At 37.5% G+C, this 21,386-nt stretch overlaps 2 protein-coding genes across 2 annotated transcripts in view; one reads left to right on the forward strand and one right to left on the reverse strand.

Moving 5' to 3' along the window:
• Nucleotides 1-4,491: 4,491 nt before the first annotated feature.
• Nucleotides 4,492-21,386, forward strand: part of LOC131433670 (ADP-ribosylation factor-like protein 6) — a 35,046-nt gene continuing 18,151 nt past the window's right edge. The window contains exon 1 of the mRNA XM_058600186.1: nucleotides 4,492-5,146. Within this exon, the coding sequence (XP_058456169.1) occupies nucleotides 4,969-5,146 (178 nt within the window). The 5' untranslated portion in view covers nucleotides 4,492-4,968. The remainder of the gene's footprint in view (nucleotides 5,147-21,386) is intronic.
• On the reverse strand, nucleotides 16,071-20,435 carry LOC131433668 (peroxiredoxin-6-like). The gene is made up of 6 exons (XM_058600184.1): nucleotides 20,259-20,435; nucleotides 20,014-20,170; nucleotides 19,785-19,942; nucleotides 16,505-16,564; nucleotides 16,357-16,432; nucleotides 16,071-16,287 (listed from the first exon to the last, which is right to left on the reverse strand). Exons 1-6 carry the CDS (start codon nucleotides 20,339-20,341, stop codon nucleotides 16,156-16,158), a joined length of 666 nt encoding a protein of 221 aa, XP_058456167.1. The 5' UTR covers nucleotides 20,342-20,435; the 3' UTR covers nucleotides 16,071-16,155.

Genomic DNA, 21,386 nt, shown 5'->3' on the forward strand with positions numbered 1-21,386 from the left:
TTACTTTTCTAGACGGGTCGAGTGATGACTCATCCTTTTTAGTAAAATTACTGTATTTCTCCTTTATCGTGACTTAGATTCTGATTTGAAAAAGTACATTATCTAAGAATGTATCTTGAGAATCCGACACCAGGACCCATCTCTTAATCGTTTCAGAGCACCCGCGCTGGCACCAATTCATTGTAAATGATAATGTAATAGTGATTCTAGGCTTTTCAACCTCTACCAATGCGTTCACGTTTTTCGGCATGCGTAGCACCAAACGACAGGATGAGTTTTTCATCAGCACATTTATATTTTTCATATAAGCATGTACAGCGAATATAGGGCAGTGGGTTGTATCAATTGTGAATGCTTCAAAAACAGGGAACTTTGACGCTCTCGGATCCATTCGAAAACTAATGATATGAAACCGAAAGACGAAAATTGACCAAATAATGCAGATGCAACGGGAATTCAAATACTTTTCGAGCGACTCTGCATGTTTGGGTTTATTGTGTCATCGATGTTGTTGATATTTTTGTTGTCACTGGTGCTGTTGTTGTTATTAGTGAAGTTGATTTTAGTGTTATTGGAATTGATGTTAAAGGTTGCTTGTTTGTCTTGTGGTTGGAAAACGACGTAATATAGGCCCCAAAGTTGTATGGCCCTCCGGTGAGACAGAAGGTTAATGCAGACCTAACAAACCGCCAAAAAGAAGTTACGAAAAATCAAGGAAGAAATACGACTCGGAATAATCGGCAACGACGACGGTGAAAAGAACAACGGTAGGAAGCTTGGTACATGGAGCTGCAAATTGCTTGGCTTCCCAGGATACGATCGAATGCTGCAAGATGAGCTTCAAATTCGCGACTTCGGTGTCGTAGCACTGCATGAACTTTGTTAGACGGGACAGAAGGTGTGAAACAGCGAACATCGAGCGGCTACCTTCTATCAGAGCTGTGAGATAACCAGCGTATTAGGAACGGGATTTGTAGTGTTGGGTAAGATGTGCCAACCAGTGATTGGGTGGCAGCCAATCAGTGACACGATGTGCGTATTGAAGATCAAGGGCCGCTTCTTTAATGACAGCATCATCAACGTGTTGTGCTCACATCAAACGAGACCCGATGATGAGAAGGAAGCATTCCACGCGCAGCTGGAACGAACTATTGACAGTTGTCCACCGCGGGATGTAAAACTCGTCATCGGCAACATGAACGCTCAAGTAAGCCGGGAGGCGATGTACAGACCTGTGATCGGGCTAAAGAGCCTGCAAGCGACAACAATGCGTGAACCGGTAGTCCGATTTGCGTGTCCACTGTATCTCAGCGCAGACTAATCAGAAGTGAACAAATCAAAGCAGCATAGTTAGAGTAGAAGTTTTTCTTGACCCCAACGTTTCACGAAAAAATCCGCCGTTTTGTGGCTTTAAATCCTCCCCAAAGTAACAAACAACGAAAAGAAAAGGGTCTGGTTTTTTTATATGTAGAAAGTGGTACAGTTGTTTTTGAATGAAAAACGCGCTTAAAGTTTTTTGTCTATAAAATCAATGGAAACAATTTATTACTCAAGGGAACCCGTAGGGTCTAACATTTTCAAAAAATCACATTTTTGCCATTCTCATATAGAAAGGCTATGCAATCACTGTGAAAATCGACTATTTATCCGAGGCCCGAAGGGCCGAATGTCATATACCATTCGACTCAGCTCGACGAAGTGAGCAAATGTCTGTGTGTGTGTCCGTCCGTGTGTGTAACCAAAATGTGCACTCGATTTTCTCGGAGATGAGTGAACCAATTTTCTTAAATTTAAATTCAAATGAAAGATCCCTTTGTCCCGCAGGTTTCAATAACTTCTGGTTACTCGATTTTCTCAGAGATCGTTCAACCAATTTTGTATTGACTTACTTGCTTACCATGCATATGCCTGAGTGTAGTAGCAAGCATGGATTCTCCTTCAAAAGAACGATTGAAGACTAGAAAACATTCAAGTATTTTCGGTATCTTTGACAGTAGTGCACCAGACCTTTCACGCCGATGAGATGAAATTTATGTAAAAGTATTCACTTGACACGCATGATAGAGCGCAGTCGAATATCCGTATCGAATAAAACACTGTTAAAATAAATTACTGGACTGGAATTACTGCCAATATATTCCATTCTAATTGACTTTCATTGTCATTTTCGAATAAGTAGAAAATGGTTATATTATTATTTCTCTTCGTGTCAATAGGATCGTAGCACTAGCTATGTAATCGAAGCTATGTTATGAATTGTGCCAAATAAGATGTTCTGATCCTATATTCAGTATAATGGTACATTTCCAATGAACGCATATATTTTTGAATTCTGGTGCTGGTACCAAGTTATATAAATGTTATATTTTTAAATGTTCTTCATGAACAATAACACTTGGCTTGTATTCATTTCACTCAGTAGCCTGTCAAGGTTGAAATTTTAGTTTTACTATAATGAATTGCTACAATTAATACCTATTGTATGATATTACTGTAATGTCAGCGTTCTGAAAATGAATTTCTTTCAATGTAAATGTGCTCTGGCACGATCATGGACAGAAAATAAACAGCTTAAATAATGTGTTCTGATGAAGAGATGGTCTCTTTATTGGTTGATCTTCAAGCAAGCAACATCTTTTATTTCAACAGTACCGAAAGTCCTGAGGATTTTAGGAACAATCAAACAGTATGGAACAAAGGACATAATAATTACACAGCCATGCATTATTGATACAAACACAGACTTGGACATCACTAGCATTATAAATGACAGTTACTTAGAAAATAAACGTAAAAACGGAAAATCGTTCTAGTTTTTGAATAATTGATCAAATCGCGACGCGTGCATTCCACTACATTTCACATTAACAGTTGCTTTCAAATCTAGAATCGAAAATTTGTGATAAGTAGATATTTGGAATATTAAAATGTGGGGAATTGGAATTGCTAAAAAATATATAAATCGAAGAAAAATGTATCCAAAAGAATTCTTCAAATTATTTTGAAAGAAATAATTTTACTCCTACGATTTTAACTAACAAAAGCGTTAGTTCATATACTAATCATTTTAAGTTATCATTTATTTCAACTGCCAAGTTTGAAAATTCAAAGCACTACAAATATTACCCTTATTTAAAGTTAGTTCATTTTAAACTGATTTTGCAAGTTAAATTTAAGATGAAATTGTTGGTCAAGACATTGACAGGAACGCACAAGTAAAATATTGGTTACGTTTATCAAAATATTTATTGAAACAAACTAATCCACTGAGAAAAATCGAATATCTAGTTTTGTAGTTACAAGTAAGAATATTTGCTATTTCGAACCATATTTTCTTTGGTCAATATTTCAATAAAATAAATCATTGCTTGAAACCAAGATTTAGTTACTCTTACAATGGTTTTCTCTGCGTGTGGAATTCCTGTCAGAAGGAACTCCCGACCAATCAAGAACGATAGTTAATCTCTTTTCTAGACGCGTTGATAACAGTTTTATATTGTGGCATGATGCGCCAGCGATTTTTCAACTATTTTTTTCGTCGTTGAAAGTAACAACAATGCTTCAGAGCAATAATAATTTTTCCATATGGATACTTTTACATAAATAATATGGCCAGGGACTGCACGGAACCGCAATACAACCTAATTTTGAGTAAATTCAACCCAATTTGGGGGTTCCGTTCAGTAATCTAGTGTTAGGTCTAGGTAGTACCCGTAAGGCACGTGCAAAAAATACTTAAAGATGAGTTATATCTACTTAATGGTAAATTATATTTACTCTACAGTTGAGTAGTATTTACCCAATTTCAGGTTGATACAGTTAATTTAATTTTAGCTTATTGAACGGAACTCTTGCTATCGGGTGATTTCGCTCTTTGTATTGTGACAACAATGAAACGAGCGAATGAAAGAAAAGATTCAAAAGAATTCAAAATTAAGTAAGAAGTCAAATAAGTGTAGTATTATATATATATATATATATATATATATATATATATATATATATATATATATATATATATATATATATATATATATATATATATATGTATATATATATATATATATATATATATATATATATATATATATATATATATATATATATATATATACTTTCTTTTTCTTCTATCTTCTGGTTGGCGTCATCTTACTTTAAATGACGCCGATTGATGGTACAGCAACTTAGGCTATGTAGTCAATTAATTTTCGTTTGTAGTCCAATGGACTTTAGTTTTTTTTTAGCTACGTCGAGGCGCCAAACTACGGATCAAAATTCTTTCTTTCTCGCGAAATACTCGAATTTTCATCGCACTAACATAACACAACGTGCTCACTCGTTGAGAGATTCACCGGAAGTCGTATATACTTTCGGCGTTTAAAGTATTCGGACATAACCATCGTCTTTTATTTTATTGACAGCTGCTTGACGGTTACCATGGTGGTATAAACTCAAACACAGTCTTGTATGCACTGGCAATTTACAACGCCTTGCTCGCAGTCGTTAGTGCATGTGTCGAAAGTTTTGCTCTAACTTCAATATGCACACTAGCCAACATATCCTTTAACAGTGGAAAACACAATTGAACAGTGTAAAAAAATGTAATTTCTACTTAAAATAAACTAATGCTTTGCTATTATTATACTTTACTCAACATGGAAAAACAATTGCTGTTAGTCGGTATTTAAAACGACAGACGAAAGACACGTTGGGTGAAGAAATGGCAATGCAATGTAGACAAAGGCATGTGTGATCAATAACTACCTAGTGCCAGTCACACCTGGTGACTATTTGACAAAATAACTTTTCGACACTTAGTCACTTCTTATGGTCCGATCCAGGTTATTCTAAATTCTTGATATACATTTCTATGGTAATCAAAAGATTAAAGTGCGTGTGCCAGTGAGTACGTGCATCGTATTGTTCGACCGCAAATAAGTAACACTGCGATTAGGAACAATTAACACAATGGGCCTCTTCGACAAGCTGGCCAGCATGCTGAAGATCAAAAAGGAACAGATCAACATACTGGTAGTAGGATTAAACAACAGTGGAAAATCGACCATTGTTAATCATTTTAAGAATCCGGACGAACGGAACTCAATAATAGTGCCGACAGTTGGTTTTAGCGTAGAGCGATTTCAAAGTAAGTAAATACATAGTTTGGCTTTAAGGGACACCTCGTAATTACTTATGCAATATAACGGTTTTAGTTTTTGCAAGGATGTTCTCAAGGTTTATCGATTTTCACTAGCAAATGTGTACACAGCAAAAATAGTTCGAATTTTTCTTAATATGATTTCAAATCGATACGAAAGGAAAGTTAATGTGTGGAATACAAGCACAATATTTTTATGGAACATTTCTCTGTTTTCTTTTCAGGATATTTTGTTCGCTATATAAAAAAATATTCAAAGCAGTATGACTTTTATAAAGTATTAATTTTACATGACACGAATGCCACAAAGATGGTAAAATGTCATTAATAAAATTGAATAAAAAATTAATTTCACAAGTTAAAGGCTTTTCATATCATGTTTTCAGAAGTTACTATGCTTTACTTTTATTTTATAAATATAAAAACTTGTTTAATCTACCTTGCAGTGAGATGATACCTTTCTTTATCGATCCACATGTTTTCTGCAACAATAATCGTTTGTCTCTCAAAAATTGTGACTAGAAAGACTGGTCACCGATTACTTTGTTAAAATTAGTAAGACAAAATATATATTAAAATATATTTTGAATATAATTAGGTGATATGAAAATTTCGTTTTTCAATGGTTGTAGTTGAAGACAGTTACAATCGATTTAGTTAGAGCCAAAATACTATGCTAAAGAGTACTGTATTCAATCTTTCAATTACTCAGAAATTATTATAATAAAATCTGTATCTAATTTAGATTTAAAGAGGCGTTTCATCGTGTTGCGTTCAAAACCACAACTAATAGAATATGGCGAAAACATCGATATCTCCGTAAATAGTTGACGGATTCTTACAATCTACGACTCGTTTGATTGGTATTACGAATCTAAATATGAAACAATTTTCAGTTTTCAAGGTCATTTGAGACATATATTGTCAAAAAAAACTGCAAATTTTGAAATAAAAGTTTGTAGAACTAAGATTCACACCTCTCTATTTTGCATACGCATACAGACATTTACCCCTTTTCTGTATTTCGATCGAATCGGATTTTGTAGAACGAATGTAAAAATTTGCATTCTGTAATTCGATCGAGTGATGCTTTTGTATGAAAAACTCGAGCTCGATCGAGCTGAAGAATGCAAAATTTTATATTCGATCGAAACAATCCGATTCGAAAGAAATACAGAATCGGGGTGATTTGCTCAGTTTGTCGAACTGAATCGATTGGTATATAACGCTTGGCACTCCGGGCTCGGAAAAGTTTTCCAAAGTTTGGGCGAATGCTATACCTATTTTTTGAAATACCTTCCAACTTTTACGGTTTTAACATTATTCGCCTGGATCGAGATGATCCCTACGTAGGAGTACTTTTGGATATCAAAAAGTGCTATTCTTTTTATCGAGTTAACGGCGTCAACTACACTACACTACACGGTGAAAACCAAGTGAAGTGACTGTGACCCTTATTATGGGTATCACTTCACGGTGGAAATCAAATGAATTGAATGTAGGTCCTTATTACGGAAGTCGCTTCTGAGACAAAAGTAATTACTTGAATGAACTTGATGTCATTGATGTCACGCCACCAACATTTTGTTGAAAAGATTAGTTTTGTTCACCACAGTGATCACTTCACTATGCGTGATAATGGTAATAGGTAAAATCAAGTGAAGTGACATGTAAGTGAAGTGAATGTGAAAGTCGAAGTGAGAACGGTAATAAGGGCCAACCTCTTCTCGATAACAGGTATTGAAGCTATCACCTGTCATGTTACTGTCTTCGAGGATCTACAGCTGGGTTATTACACCATCCACGCACCGTATCAGCCGACATATCTTTCGCCTGCCGGCATCTCGTCCACCTTGGATATAGTTCTGTCGAACTTCGACTTGCTGAGCCAACCAGTTACAACAAACGATCTCAGCTCTGATCATTTTCCGGTTTCATTTCAAATCGGTGGTGATATTCAGCGCGGTGAACCGCAAACCAGGAAAAACTACCACGACGTCAACTGGGTGGAATTCGCCCGGATTGTTGATCGGCATATCGATGCAACCAAAGCGTTGAATTCCACTGACGATATAGATGAAGCTTTATCCGAGCTAAAGGCCGCTATCTCTGTAGCTGAGAACCACTGCGTTAGACAGGTTCCGATCCACGGAGTATTGCTTAAAATCGACTCGATGACCAAAGCAATTATCCGTCAACGTAACAAAGTAAGGCGCCAATTTCAACGGTCAGGCGATTTATCGAAAAAATACGTTGCATCGAAATTGTCAGAGCTGATCAGTTCTCGAGTGGATGATCTGAAAAACGAAAACTTTTCGTCAATGATCCGAAGGCTAGACCCGTTCTCGCGGCCTTTCTGGAAGGTGTCAAAGGTACTAAAGTCCAAACCGAAACAAATCCCTCCGTTGGCACAGAACAACGACATTCTGGTCACACCGTTTGAAAAAGCGACCGCAATCGGCGAACACATTTTGCGCTCTCACAACCTGGGTAATTCCGTTGTCAGTCCCATGGAAGACGCAGTTCGAGAAACGATGTCCACTTTGCGTAACACCCGCTGCTACGTTCCGGAAAATGTTAAGGTTAAACCCGAACAAGTTGCCGCAACAGTAAAAGCATTCAAAAACATGAAGGCGCCGGGCTTTGACTCGATTTTTAACCTTACATTGAAGAAACTCAGCCATCAGACCTACACCTTTATTGTCAATGTTTTCAACAGATGTCTCGTTTTAAACTACTTCCCCTCGGAGTGGAAAATCGCCAAGGTTGTACCGTTACTGAAACCATCTAAAGATCCAACGAATCCCTCTAGCTATCGTCCCATTAGCCTTCTGTCGTCGCTAAGCAAGCTCTTCGAAAGACTCATCTTAGATCGTGTTCTGGTGCATATCGAAAACAACAACATTTTCTTGCCCGAACAGTTCGGATTCAGAAAGGGCCATTCTACAACTCATCAGTTGCAAAGAGTAGTGAACATCATCGACCGTAACAAGCACGTCGCAAAGTCTACAGCCATGGCTCTACTGGACGTCGAGAAGGCATTCGACAACGTCTGGCACGAAGGTCTCATCTACAAGATGTATCGCTACAACTTCCCAGTGTACCTCATCAAGATAGTACAAAACTATCTCAGTGGCAGAAGCTTCAAAGTCAGCGTGAACGGAACCCTATCGAACGGGTTTGTTGTACCCGCCGGAGTACCTCAGGGTAGTATTCTCGGACCAGTACTGTACAACGTCTACACCTCGGATTTCCCTCGACTTCCTGATGGTTGCCAATTCTGCTTCTTCGCGGATGATACAGCTATCCTTTGCAAAGGAAGGGTCACAAAACATCTCACCAAAAAGCTGCAAAACTGCCTTGATTCCGTTGTCAGCTACATGAACACCTGGAAGATAAAAATTAATGCTTCCAAAACTCAGGCGATCCTGTTTCCATACAGCCTATCTCAGCGACTCACTCCTCCAGCTGATTGCAAGATCGTGGTTGATGGGCTTCAAATCGACTGGTCCAATGAGGTGGTCTATCTGGGGCTCACTTTTGATCGTAAACTACTTTTCCGCTCGCATGTCGATAAGATAAAAACTAAATGCTCCTTGCTCATCAAATGTCTCTACCCATTAATCAAGAGAAGGTCATCTCTTATTCGCAAGAATAAGTTAGCCGTTTACACCCAGATCATCGCTCCAGTGTTTCAGTACGCGTTGCCTGTGTGGGGGAGGTGTGCCGTTACACATCGGAACAAAATCCAAGTGCTGCAGAACAGAGCCCTGAAAATGATTCTGGATCTTCCGTGGTTCACCAGGACTTCAACAGTTCATCAACTAGCAGACGTCACTACCGTCAACGAGAAACTAATTGCAGCCAATGGAAAATTCCAAGAAAAATGTGCAATTTCTGAATACCCTCTTATTAGTTCACTATTTTAGTTTTGTTGTAGTTGTAGTTTAGTTTTATAAATCAAACTGTCTATCAGTTAAACTGTTAAAAAGAAATTGAATCAAAATTATTAACTAGTAAATTACCGTAAATCAAAAGATGAAAAGTAACATTACTACATCACTTGACATGTAATATCATACAGAAATGTAACCAAAGAGAAACAATAAATATTTAATGTAAAAAAAAACCTGTCATGTTACAATCGAAGGCAAGGACCTTTGCATTACTTCCATCTATATACCCCAAGGTTGGGCATCGGCGGCTCAGTGATATCATAGAGCTACTTCCATCGACATTGTTAATAGGAGACTTTAACTCACACGGTACGGAATGGGTTACGATAAGAGATCAGCTATGATCCATGATAGTTGCGACAACTTCAATATGAAATTTTTGAATACGGGATAAATGATACGGATTCCTGCACCACCAGCAATACCAAGTGCGCTGGATTTATTCCTTTGCTCGACCTCACTATGGTTGGACTGCACGTGGAAGGTGATTCCCACATTAGCGATCATCTACCTATAGAATTTTTGAACGCCTGAGGATTAAGACCATCGGAGACAATCAATGTTTCGTATGACCTCACAGGAAACATTGATTTAAATCAGGCCCGTGCGCAGGGGGGGGGGGGTTTGGGGGTTTTAACCCCCCCCCCCCCCCCATGAAGAATTTTTTTTAAATTAAGTTTCATGAACAATGGAGTACTTATTATATTAAAGTGCAAATAACTTGACAATTCATATTTTTTGTCAATTTATTATCTATTTATAAACTGACATAATAATCCCCCCGCTTTTCACATTGTCAATATAGTGGATGAGGCGCCTTTTCGCATTTTGGACACCCCCCTCTCCCCTTGAAACCCCCCCCCTCCACCCATGGATGATTCCTGCGCACGGGCCTGATTTAAATAGCTATGTGACCGCGATATCCAAAAACTTGAAAGAACTCAACTTCCTCCAGAGGAAGAGTACTCGTTTGATTCTCGACACCGCGACTCAAGCTCAGACGAAACATATACCCGGTGTGAAAACTAACATTCGTCCTCCCAATCCTTGGTGGAACACTCTTTGGAACACAGCCCGACAAATGCGCAATCATAACACCACGAACGGAAGCGAGGAATATTGCAACCGCTGGATATTCAATTTAACTAAAAATGTATGTCCCGACTCTGGTCCGGAACAGAAGACCTCCCGCGTCGCGGCATCGAATACAAACGAAACACAATTTTCAATGGTAGAGTTATCACCTGCGCTTTTGTCGTGTAACAATAAAATCCTCGAGATAGACAAAATTAAATTTAACTTGTAGAAAAATCTGCCTGACTCTGCCAAAAGGTGCTTGTTGGATTTATTCAGCAAATTTCTAGAGCGTAATATTGTCCACACGACTGGAGACAAATGAGAGTGATCGCCTTTCAAAAATCAAGGAAACCAACCTCCGATCACAATTCGTATCGGCCGATTGCTATGCTTTCCTGTATCCGGAAATTCGAAAAAAAAAAATGATTCTGTTTCGTCGATACAATTGGGTCGAGACTAATGGCTACTTTCAGATGCATAATTTGGCTTCCGCATAGGCAAAGGAACGAACGATTGTCTTCCGTCGCTCAACCGAAATTCAAATGGCATTCGCTCGTAAAGAACAAATGGCGTCAGTTTTTCTAGACATCAAAGGGGCTTTTGACTCAAGTTCCAAAAATATACTATCTGCGAAGTTGCATCAGCATAGTCTTTCACCAATTTTAAATAACTTTTTGTATAATCTATTGTCCGAGAAAAACATGTATTTCGCGCATGGTGATTTGTCGACAATACGATTTAGTTACATGGGTCTTCCTCAGGACTCATGTTTAGGTCTCCTTTTAAACATTTTTTACGTAAATGATGTCGATGAATGTATCAACACATCATGCAAGCTAAGACAACTTGCCGACGACAGCGTTGTGTCTATTATAGGACCCAAAGCTGCCGATCTCCAAGGACCATTGCAAGATACCCTCGGCAACTTGTCGACATGGGCTCTTCAAATGGGTATCGAGTTCTCTACGGAGAAAACTTAGCTGGTTGTAATTTCAAGGAAGCAAGAACCAGCACGATTACAGCTTCCAGGTCATCACATTCAAATATATCGGAGTCTGCTTCGACTCCAGAGGAACCTGGGGATGTCACATTAGGTAGCTGAAACAAAAATGCCAACAGAGAATCTACTTTCTTCGTACACTAACTGGATCATGGTTGGATGCCCCCTCAGGAGACCAGATCAGGTTGTACCAAAAAACGATATTGTCCGTGATACGGATTCTTCTACTTCCGATCCGCGGTGAACACTGAACATTTCATCAAGCTGGAAAGAATCCAGTATCGTTGTTTGCGTATCTCCTTTGGTTGCATGCAGTCGACTCATACGATGAGTATCGAAGTGCTGGCGGGCGTCCCTCTGTTAGAAAAATCGATTCCGGGATCTCTCATTTCGACTGCGTGATGGTGATTGAAAACTTCGAAAGGCATGTCGAACTCAATTCTCAAACCCGTTTTATGTCCTTGTATTATGATCGTATGGTTCAGAATATCAATCCTTCTTCGTTTGTTCTCAACCGTGCTTTCTTAGATACTTCTAATTCTACTGTGTTTTTCAACACATCCTTGAAGAAAGAGATTCGTGGAATTTCGGATCAAGTAGGTCCCCAGGCGACCCTTAAAATTTTTAGAATAAATTTAGAATTTTATTAAAATTTACTAGTTTTAGTGGATAGTTATTTAAAATTAGAAAATGACCTCGCCATATTAGAGCTTAAGCAGTGTGCCTTCAACTTATATTATTAAATTAAAAAAACATAAGACTGGGGCCCTTATTACCGGTGTCACTACACGGTGAAAACCGATTGAAGTGACTGTGACCCTTATTATGGGTATCACTTCACGGTGGAAATCAAGTGAAGTGAATGTAGGTCCTTATTACGGAAGTCGCTTCAGAGACAAAAGTAATTACTTGAATGAACTTGATGTCATTATGAACATCACGCCACCAACATTTTGTTGAAAAAAATAGATACCGGTAATAGGTAAAATCAAGTAAAGTGACATGTAAGTGAAGTGAATGTGAAAGTGGAAGTGTGAACGGTTATAAGGGCCTGGATGATTCGTGAGACTCCGACATTTTCAGTGATCAATTCAAACGATGCTTATTTTGAAAAGCAAATTCAGGTGTCTATACCGTTTCAAAATTATGAAAAAAACTGCTAGCTTCCGAAAACAGAAATGCTATTTATCTAGAAGGTTTTGAAAAATAAACAAATACCTTATGATAAAAAAAGAACCGGAGTTTTCATTTTAAAATTCCCGCGCTTGTCCAATCGGTAAACTTTTATTCTCTCACATTTGGCAACACTTTTATACACATTCTATCAAATTTTGACGCATATCGTACGATTAGTTTTTGTTTGGCGTCTGTACAAAGAAGTTGAAAAATTTTCGTGTGGCGATTTTTATAGTGGATGAAAATTTAGAACAACGGCTCGCCATTCGGTCGACTGTTGTGCGGTTTCGTCGTCATATTCATAGATCCACACCTCATCACCAGTTATGATGCATTCGATGAATGTGGGGTCACTATCTGCGTTGGAAATCATCTTATTGACCACATCAACACGACGCTGTTTTTGAATGAAATTCAGCTTTTTGCCACCAGCCGAGAAGCGACGCGTTTCAAACCCAAAATATCAGTTAAAATGTGTTTGACTGATCCATAAGAGATGCTCAACAACACAGCAATCTCTCTAATCGGTACATAACGATTTTACAACACGATTTGCTTCGCCGATTCAATGTTTTCTTCGGTAACAGATGTTGGGCGGCCAGGGATCTCATCATGATCCAAGCTTGTACGACCACCTTTGAAGCGTTTGTACCACTCGAATTCCTGTGTTTTTCCTAGACATGATTCTGCAAAGGCCTTTTCTAACATTTTCAACGTTTCGGAACACTTAAATCCATTTGCAACACAAAATTTGATGCACGCACGTTGTTCTAAATTTTCATTAATTATAAAAATCGTCACACGAAAATTTTTCAACTTCTTTGTATAGACGCCAAACAAAAACTAATCGTACGATATGCGTCAAAATTTAACAGAATGTGTATAAAAGTGTTGCCAACGTTGAGCTTGAGCTTTGAGCTTGAGCGATCACCCCTGGTTGCTACTCCGTTACTGATCGGGATTAGCTGAAATTGTACAGGGAGTAAATTGTACCCCTGGGACTGGTAAATCATCCTTCAATGTACATCTTCTGGTAATCCCAGAATTCATTGATCAGTACCGGCGCCGGCCAGGCCCGAACGTAGATCGTCTAAGGAATGGGGAGGGATGTTAGTCCAGCACTTGTTGTTACTAAAGGCCGTATATACTACTGCGCACTCCACAAGTGTCACGGGAGAAGGATATTTGTTAGTAAAAATTTCAGTATTTGTATTATTCGCGCGCGACTCAGTATGTTCCGGTTTCAAGATGCTCGGATGCACCACTAAACTCACTGACTTCCCGAGTGAACGTTTCAACAATACCCTATATTGAAGTCCCGGGAAGTCTTGATTCACAGCTCTTATTCGAGAAAACTGAAGAAAAATTTGCAATACTATCGCGTAAAGAATAAAAACTTCCCTATTTTTTTTATAAATGAAATTACGTGATACAAAATAAACGAGTGAATAGGATTTAGACAAAATAAATGATTCATTGCATTGACATATTCTAAACAGTTGTTATAAAATCATTTTAAATCACCAAATAAAGGTCAACAGATTTCACGCGCGTCTTGATTCTTTATTATTTCCGCTTTATTATTTTAATTATCTATTAAAATTATTAATTGATTATATTGGTTGATCTGGGCAGCTGGCTACCGAGAAAAATTTTAATTTATTGTTTGAATATTATTATCAAGTATTTTTTTACTATGTATCCAATATTCCGATATCTCTGTTATTAACTTTGTAATATCAACGGATTTTAGCAATAGTTGATTTTTATCATTCAATTTATAATTCTGAAAGACAATCAATAACATGGAAGTAGAAAACATTCCAAATAAAACTAGACGGAAATTGATAGGTTGAATAAAGTGATAATTTAGTAAAATAGAGTAATCAGAAGTGAAACATTGAAAATATCTGATAACTGAAAGGAAAAAGAAACTCCTGCCATTGTCGCCTTTTACGACATGGAAGTAGGAACCCAGTGGATCTATTCTTGGTTAATTTTTTTCCGCCGGATTCCACACGGCATCTAGATTGGTACTGTCCGGAGAGAGCTCATAGGTACTATCAATCTTCTAGTGGACCCCAGCCCCTTGTGTGTGAGGAATTTAACGGTTATTCGACAAAGCGGTCACCAAGTAGCAGTGCTGTAAAACTTCATTCAATACAATTGAAATCGAATGTGTGCACACACTGACGAGCACTCTCCTGCAGTAAACTTCACATTTTAACGAAAGTAAAATGAATGAGAGGAATATGCTGATAGTCAACGGCCATAAATTTCATTTTCACCAAAAAATATTCGATTGAAATGAAGTTTTACCGCACTACCAAGTAGTCCACTGGACAGTAATTTCAAATTTCATTTCCAATCAAAATTCTATATACCGGAGTCTAAATTCAACGAAAAAAAAACGAATTGACGAAATTTACGACATAGAAAATACTCAAAAATTTCAAATGCGCTAATGCTCCTCCTGGATAGTTTGAGGGATTACTCCGTAGTCTCTTGTACATTTGGCTTATTTTGATTGTTCATTTTCAATCATGACTAATTTAATTTCTCTAATTTATTTCACTTTCACTTCCTACAAACTTCATACCGGTTTTACTCCGTAAAAATGACCTAATTTTACAAATTTTTCGTATAAAAGTGTTGCCAACGTTGAGAGAATAAAAATTTACCGATTGGACAAGCGCGGGAATTTTAAAATAAAAATTCCGGTTCTTTTTTGATCATAAGGTATGTTAGTTGAATCAATAATATGTGGATTGAAACAATCGGGACATGAAACAATATATGTAGCATTGGAATTTTGGGATTTGGAAATTCTCCGTGTACGGTGCATCGTAACCACCGAAGCACAAAGACAAACTGTTTAAAATAAATAGGGGGTAAAATACAACCCCTAAGGAACAGTATCATTATTAATGAAAAATATACGTTTCCACCTCACGTACCCCTACTCGGCAATCGTTGATTTTTTGCTCACAATGAATAATAATACTTTTTTCGTGCAAATATGCATCTCATTCGTTTGGCTTCAAAATTTGAGTTTTTTTGGCTTCCCGGTTCTGTTAAGTATGTAGTGGATACGTGTTCCATACGAGTTCTGCACTGCACTGCACTCCATATTTCCAAAACAAAAATATACACGTTAAAAATTATAATTTAATAGATAGGATGAGATTGCTGTACAAAAAGTGTTCAATTTCGGAGCTACACAAATATTTTTAAAAGTGCCGAAGGCTACCAGGCCCAGCACTACTACTTGACAAATGTATTGTTATACTATCGGCTTAGCAGAAACTCTGACCCGACAACAGTGTAAATAATCATAGTAGCATCCTAGAAAGTTCCACACTTAAAAAATACAATGCTTCTCGCCGTATAGCACAACCAGCTCTGATCACTCAAACCCCTCCACGGTTGGCTATGTGCTGAAGTGTGTCAAGATAAGAAAATCAAATCGTTGTCTCTCGTGAATGGAACACGATGCTTTTGCTTTTGTTTCGCTTGTCGCTAAGAGCACTTGTTGATCTTGAATACTTACTGTATTTATTAACCTAGCAATATGATACCGACAACGAATAATAAACGACATTGGCGAAAGACGTCAAACTTGTTCAGCTACCTGTAGTTTTATTTTACTAGCGATAGTCATGGACAGTGATAAATGGAATTTATTTTAATAATAGAGAAAATATTAACCAAAAATATGTGACAACTGTATTATAGCAGAAATAAAATTCCTTTCGCGATTTTCAGTCGAATCCACGTGGATGAATCTCTCACTTATAATCGGTGGTCGTACGAACGTACACTTGACCAGATGGCATTGAGACACGTTCGATTCCGTTGGGGAACAGTTTATCCGCGTCGGTTTCGGAAACGCTCGGCAGAATCATCACCTTGGTTCCGGGCTAATTTAATATGATAAAAAAAAGAAACGTTAAAACAACGCTTAGAGCAACTGAAGTCACCTCTCATACCGTCCAGTTGGCAGGTGTTGCGATCACCTTCAAACGATCGGTTAGTTGCAGTGAATCGATTACTCGAAGAATTTCACTGTTGTTACAATATAGAAAATAGTGCATGTTGATTTTTTAACTATGAAATGTCAATTGAGATACGACTTACTCAACGTTTCTGCCAGTGGAAGTAGGGTAGTGCATCGTCAAACGAACGCGATGATCAGGACTGGAAGAGTAATTCATATATAAATGATCAATCAGAATATCAAATATTTTATTAGTATCTGGTGAACTACTACTATAGTATCTTTATTTTGTATTATATTATTATTTATAATTATATCATTTTCATTTATATTATTATTTATATTTAAAATATATTCGTCGGTCATAATTTATTGGAAGGTTTGGTAATATGTGACCCTTATTTCTCAAGAGACAAGTGAGTCATAAAGAAAACTTCCGTCCTAACCTCTTCGACGGAAATAAACTCTCCTTACTGTAACATGCACATTCAAACATGATATTCGCTAATAAATGAAGACAGATTGTATTGTTCGACAGCACAGCTGCTTTGTGCTCAGATAACAGCTCTATGTATGTTTCAATTTTCATTTCAATTCCTTGTACTGTTTCATTCTTCCAGAAAAAGCTCAATTACTTTCATTGTAAGTTGAACTCAATGTGATATAAGCAGGTGGGGCAGAGTACACGAATTGCTGGTGTTGGAAACCTAAACTTATTGAACATTTACAAACTGCTTCGGTATGACGACATACATGATAAAAAAAACTTACATTGATTCAATGGACACTAGCAAAATGCCAATGAAAAATGTTTTATACTAATGTCATTTTCGCTTGACAGCAGTTAGAGGGTAAACTGGGTTAGGTTTGGCATCAAGCGAAAACGACATAATATAATACAATGTAATACAGTTTGATATAATATAGTTTAACACAATATAATGTAATATGACCTAATATAATACAAGTTGTGCGGATACATAAAGTGTAGAAAGGATCACATGTGCCGAATGGTATACAACACTAGCGGTCTCCAGAATCCCGATCACAAGTTCTGTATAACATGTTCAAAACGACGTATGTAACAATGAGAGATTCTCTTTGTTTATTTTCTCTTTTGATTATTAGGGCACTCTTAGCAATCCTTCTCTACAATCATTTACCGATAATAATAACTAAAGCTATCATCTTTTAATCTGCTCTGGAGAAATTAACGAAATATCAGAAATATTTCGTAATAATCGAAAGAGAAAGTAAACAAAGAGAATCTCTCATTGTTACATAACAGATCGGCTGAAAAGTTCGTATCGTTTGTATGAGAGGGCGCCACTAGAATTAAATCCATACCATTTTCAGTTAGTACCAACCTTCAAAAGATACGTGTATAAATTTGACAGCTGTCTGATTATTAGTTTGTGAGATATTGCATTTTGAGTGAAGCTACTTTTGTTATTGTGAAAAAAATGGAAAAAAAGGAATTTCGTGTGTTGATGAAACACTACTTTTTGATGAAAAAAAGTGCCACCGATACCAAAAAAAGGCTTGATGAGTGTTCTCCAGACTCTGCACCGGGCGAAGCAACAATTCGTAAGTGGTTTGCAAAATTTCGTACTGGTCATATGAGCACCGAAGACGATGAACGCAGTGGATGTCCAAAAGAGGCTGTTACCGATGAAAACGTGAAAAAATCCACAAAATGATTTTCAATGACCGTAAAGTGAAGTTGATCGAGATAGCTCACACCCTAAAGATATCAAAGCAACGTGTTGGACATATTATTCACGAATATTTGGATATGAGAAAGCTTTGTGCAAAATGGGTGCCGCGTGAGCTCACAATCGATCAAAAACAACAACGAAAAACCATGCTGAAATTGAACGAATTGGGCTTCGAATTGCTCCCTCATACACCGTATTCTCCAGATTTGGCCCCCAGTGACTTTTTCCTGTTCTCAGACCTCAAGAGAATGATCGCTGATAAAAAATTTAGAAGCAATGAAGAGGTAATCGCTGAAACTGAGGCCTATTTTGAGGCAAAGGACAAATCGTACTACAAAAATGGTATCGAAAAGTTGGAAGATCGCTAGAATCGCTGTATCGTCTCTGATGACAATTATGTTGAATAATAAAAACGAATTTTGGCAAAAAAATGTGTGTTTCTATTAAACGATACGAACTTTTCAGCCGAACTGTTATGTCGTTTTGAAAATTTTATACAGAGTTAATCTTTCCCGGAATTCTACGACGTTTTAAAGTTTAAACCAGAGGTAGAATTTTTACGTTTAAAGTTATTATGAATTCCGAAAATGCGTCTGGTTTGGTACACACTTTAAAATTGATTCTAACTTCTTGTCACTCAGTCACAACCGGATAGTTTGCGATATCTAAAGAACTACAGATAACTGTGTAATATCTGCTACGAAAAACCAAAGACGTCATATTAACAAGATATCACGCTTTCACATTTCACGGACAACAATCATTGGCAATCATCCTTTTGTGCGAGCATGGTGCTCTCAGGCGAGTCCGCATCGAATCTCGTACATAGAAGTAGGGGAAGGGAATGCCAAAATCTTGGCACCAAAATAGCAGCACTGTGCACCCATACTATTGACATGATATGTTGAATGTGATGCCATGCGATGTCGTTGCTGAACTAAAGATTATTTTGCGTTAAGCTGACAGGGCCTGGAAAACCAAAACTCATACTACACACTTAGAAAAAATGACATCTTCTTTTTATTTCTGGTTGGCGTCACCTCACTTGAGATGACGCCGATTTGATGGCACAGCAACTAAGGCTCTATTGCAAATTAATTTTCGTTTATAGTCCAATAGACTTTCTTTTCACTGGACTACAAGCGAAAATCTCACTGTGTGGCTGCGTCAAGTCGTCAAAGTACGGTTGAAAATCCTTTCTTTCTTGCGAAATACTCGAATTTTCTCCGGACTAACACGATGCAACGTGCTCATCCGTTGAAAGTGTCACCGGAAGTGAATTTACATCTTTACAGATGCACATAAAAGGAGCGTCCCGATATATTTACATTCAAAATTCAAAACAGGTAAAGATAAGTCATACCATTAACTTCACAGTTCATTTTGCTGAAGCTTACATCGATACAGACGCAAAATTTGTTTTTACATGTTAATAGATGTAATATTGTGTCATCACCGAAGAAATTACGGCATGCTTGAATTCACGTCAAGCGTAAGTTTGATTTTTTCTAAGAATTTGGCACATACATACACACACAGGCATACCACGATTCAACCACGACCAATAATTGGTCTTCTACGCCTCGTTTAAAGAGATAAATTTTCGAAAGATTGCATAACGTCTCGCAGTGAGAAAGGTTTAACTTGTCGACAACATTGATGTGAGCTCGCTTCCGAGGTTTTTTTTTTTTACCAAACCTACCTGATAATAAACAACGCTCGAACGGTTTGTGCTAGCTCCGAATCGTCCTTATCCTTCTCATCCAACATTCCAAAACGGACGGCCAATTCGCGATTTGGGTCTGCCACTATCGGGTACGGAAAATTTCCGATGATATCCGGGCAGTAAGATTTGATATCCTATCGATGGTTATGGTTTAAAAAATCACTATTCAAATATCACATAGATTCACGAATCAACATCAACTCACATTAACCCAATCCACATGGCATTTCAGGTTGTCAACCGAGTGAGCCAAAATCTTCACATTTCTCTTGGCAAAGTGCTCCCGATGGACGGCAATCCGACCCAGTTCAGTCGTACAAACGGGGGTGAAATCCGCCGGATGCGAGAACAAGACACACCATCTGGCACAATGTCAGTAGAAAGGAAGAACACATCACTATTTAGTATCAAATATTTTCAGTAATTAGGATCGTTGTTGTTGATACTAACGAATCTCCGAGCCACTCATAGAAGCTGATCGGACCCTGGGTGGTATCAGCCTTGAAATTTGGAATAACGGCCCCGATTCGCATCCTGTTTCACTGACCGAACTATTATTTAAAAAAAAACTGGTTGTGGCACTGTGATCGTTCTTCGCTGACTGAATTGTTTCAGATAAGTGCAGCCCAATTTAAATACGAATAACTTATACGTGCTTCTGTGTGTGCATCTGTGGGCTCGACGATTCATTCAAGTACTTTACACCAACGAAAGTTCAGAAGCCGATAACCAGTCACAGTAAACAAGAGCCTTGTATGATTGCCAATTATATTTAAGGGGCTGCCCATAAAAGACGTCACGCTTTTTTGGCTATTTTTAATATCCCCCCCCCCTTTTTTTTACAAATTGTCACAGCAGCAAAGACCCCCCACCCCCCTATGTCACATGTCACGAATTCAAAATACATCAAATTCATCTCAATACATACTCAATATGTATGACAAAACATACAAATATGAGGGAAAAATTGATTTATTACATGCTGTCATTAGATTAAAAAATATCCCTAAAACTACAAATCAATCGAAATTATATTATTAATTTTAATTATATAATTTAACAAACGTATTTGATTGAAATTGATGAAACATTTAAATTTTAATCCTCCTAGGGGTACACAGATATATTATTTCTTTAGCTGAGAATAATATTTCCTTAGTGTAGCATACAGGGTTGAGAAAATAAAGATCAAAACATCATCAAATCGAGATCGCTTGTGATTTTTCCAAATAAAGATCACTTCTGATCTGATCTTTTCAAGATCAGTTGATCAGTGAATTTTAAATCATATCTATCAAAATCGATACTGATCTTCCGTCACACAAAATCGGTAATCATTTTGAGCTAAAATGATTCTTGATTCATGTAAGTTCAATCATTGGATTATTCGACAAGCTTTGATGTTGGTGGAGAAAAATCACATATGATCAAGATAAGACATGGCATGATCTACGTCTGAAATTGTTGATCCTCTGCTGAGGGGTGTGAAAATTAATAACAACAGCAATCCTACAGGAATTTATAACTAAGGATAACGCATGTCAATGAGACTTTTCCAAAATCATGGAATATTGTCAA

Source organism: Malaya genurostris, chromosome 3 (genome assembly GCF_030247185.1).
Source record: "Malaya genurostris strain Urasoe2022 chromosome 3, Malgen_1.1, whole genome shotgun sequence".
Classification (NCBI taxonomy): Eukaryota; Metazoa; Arthropoda; class Insecta; order Diptera; family Culicidae; genus Malaya; species Malaya genurostris.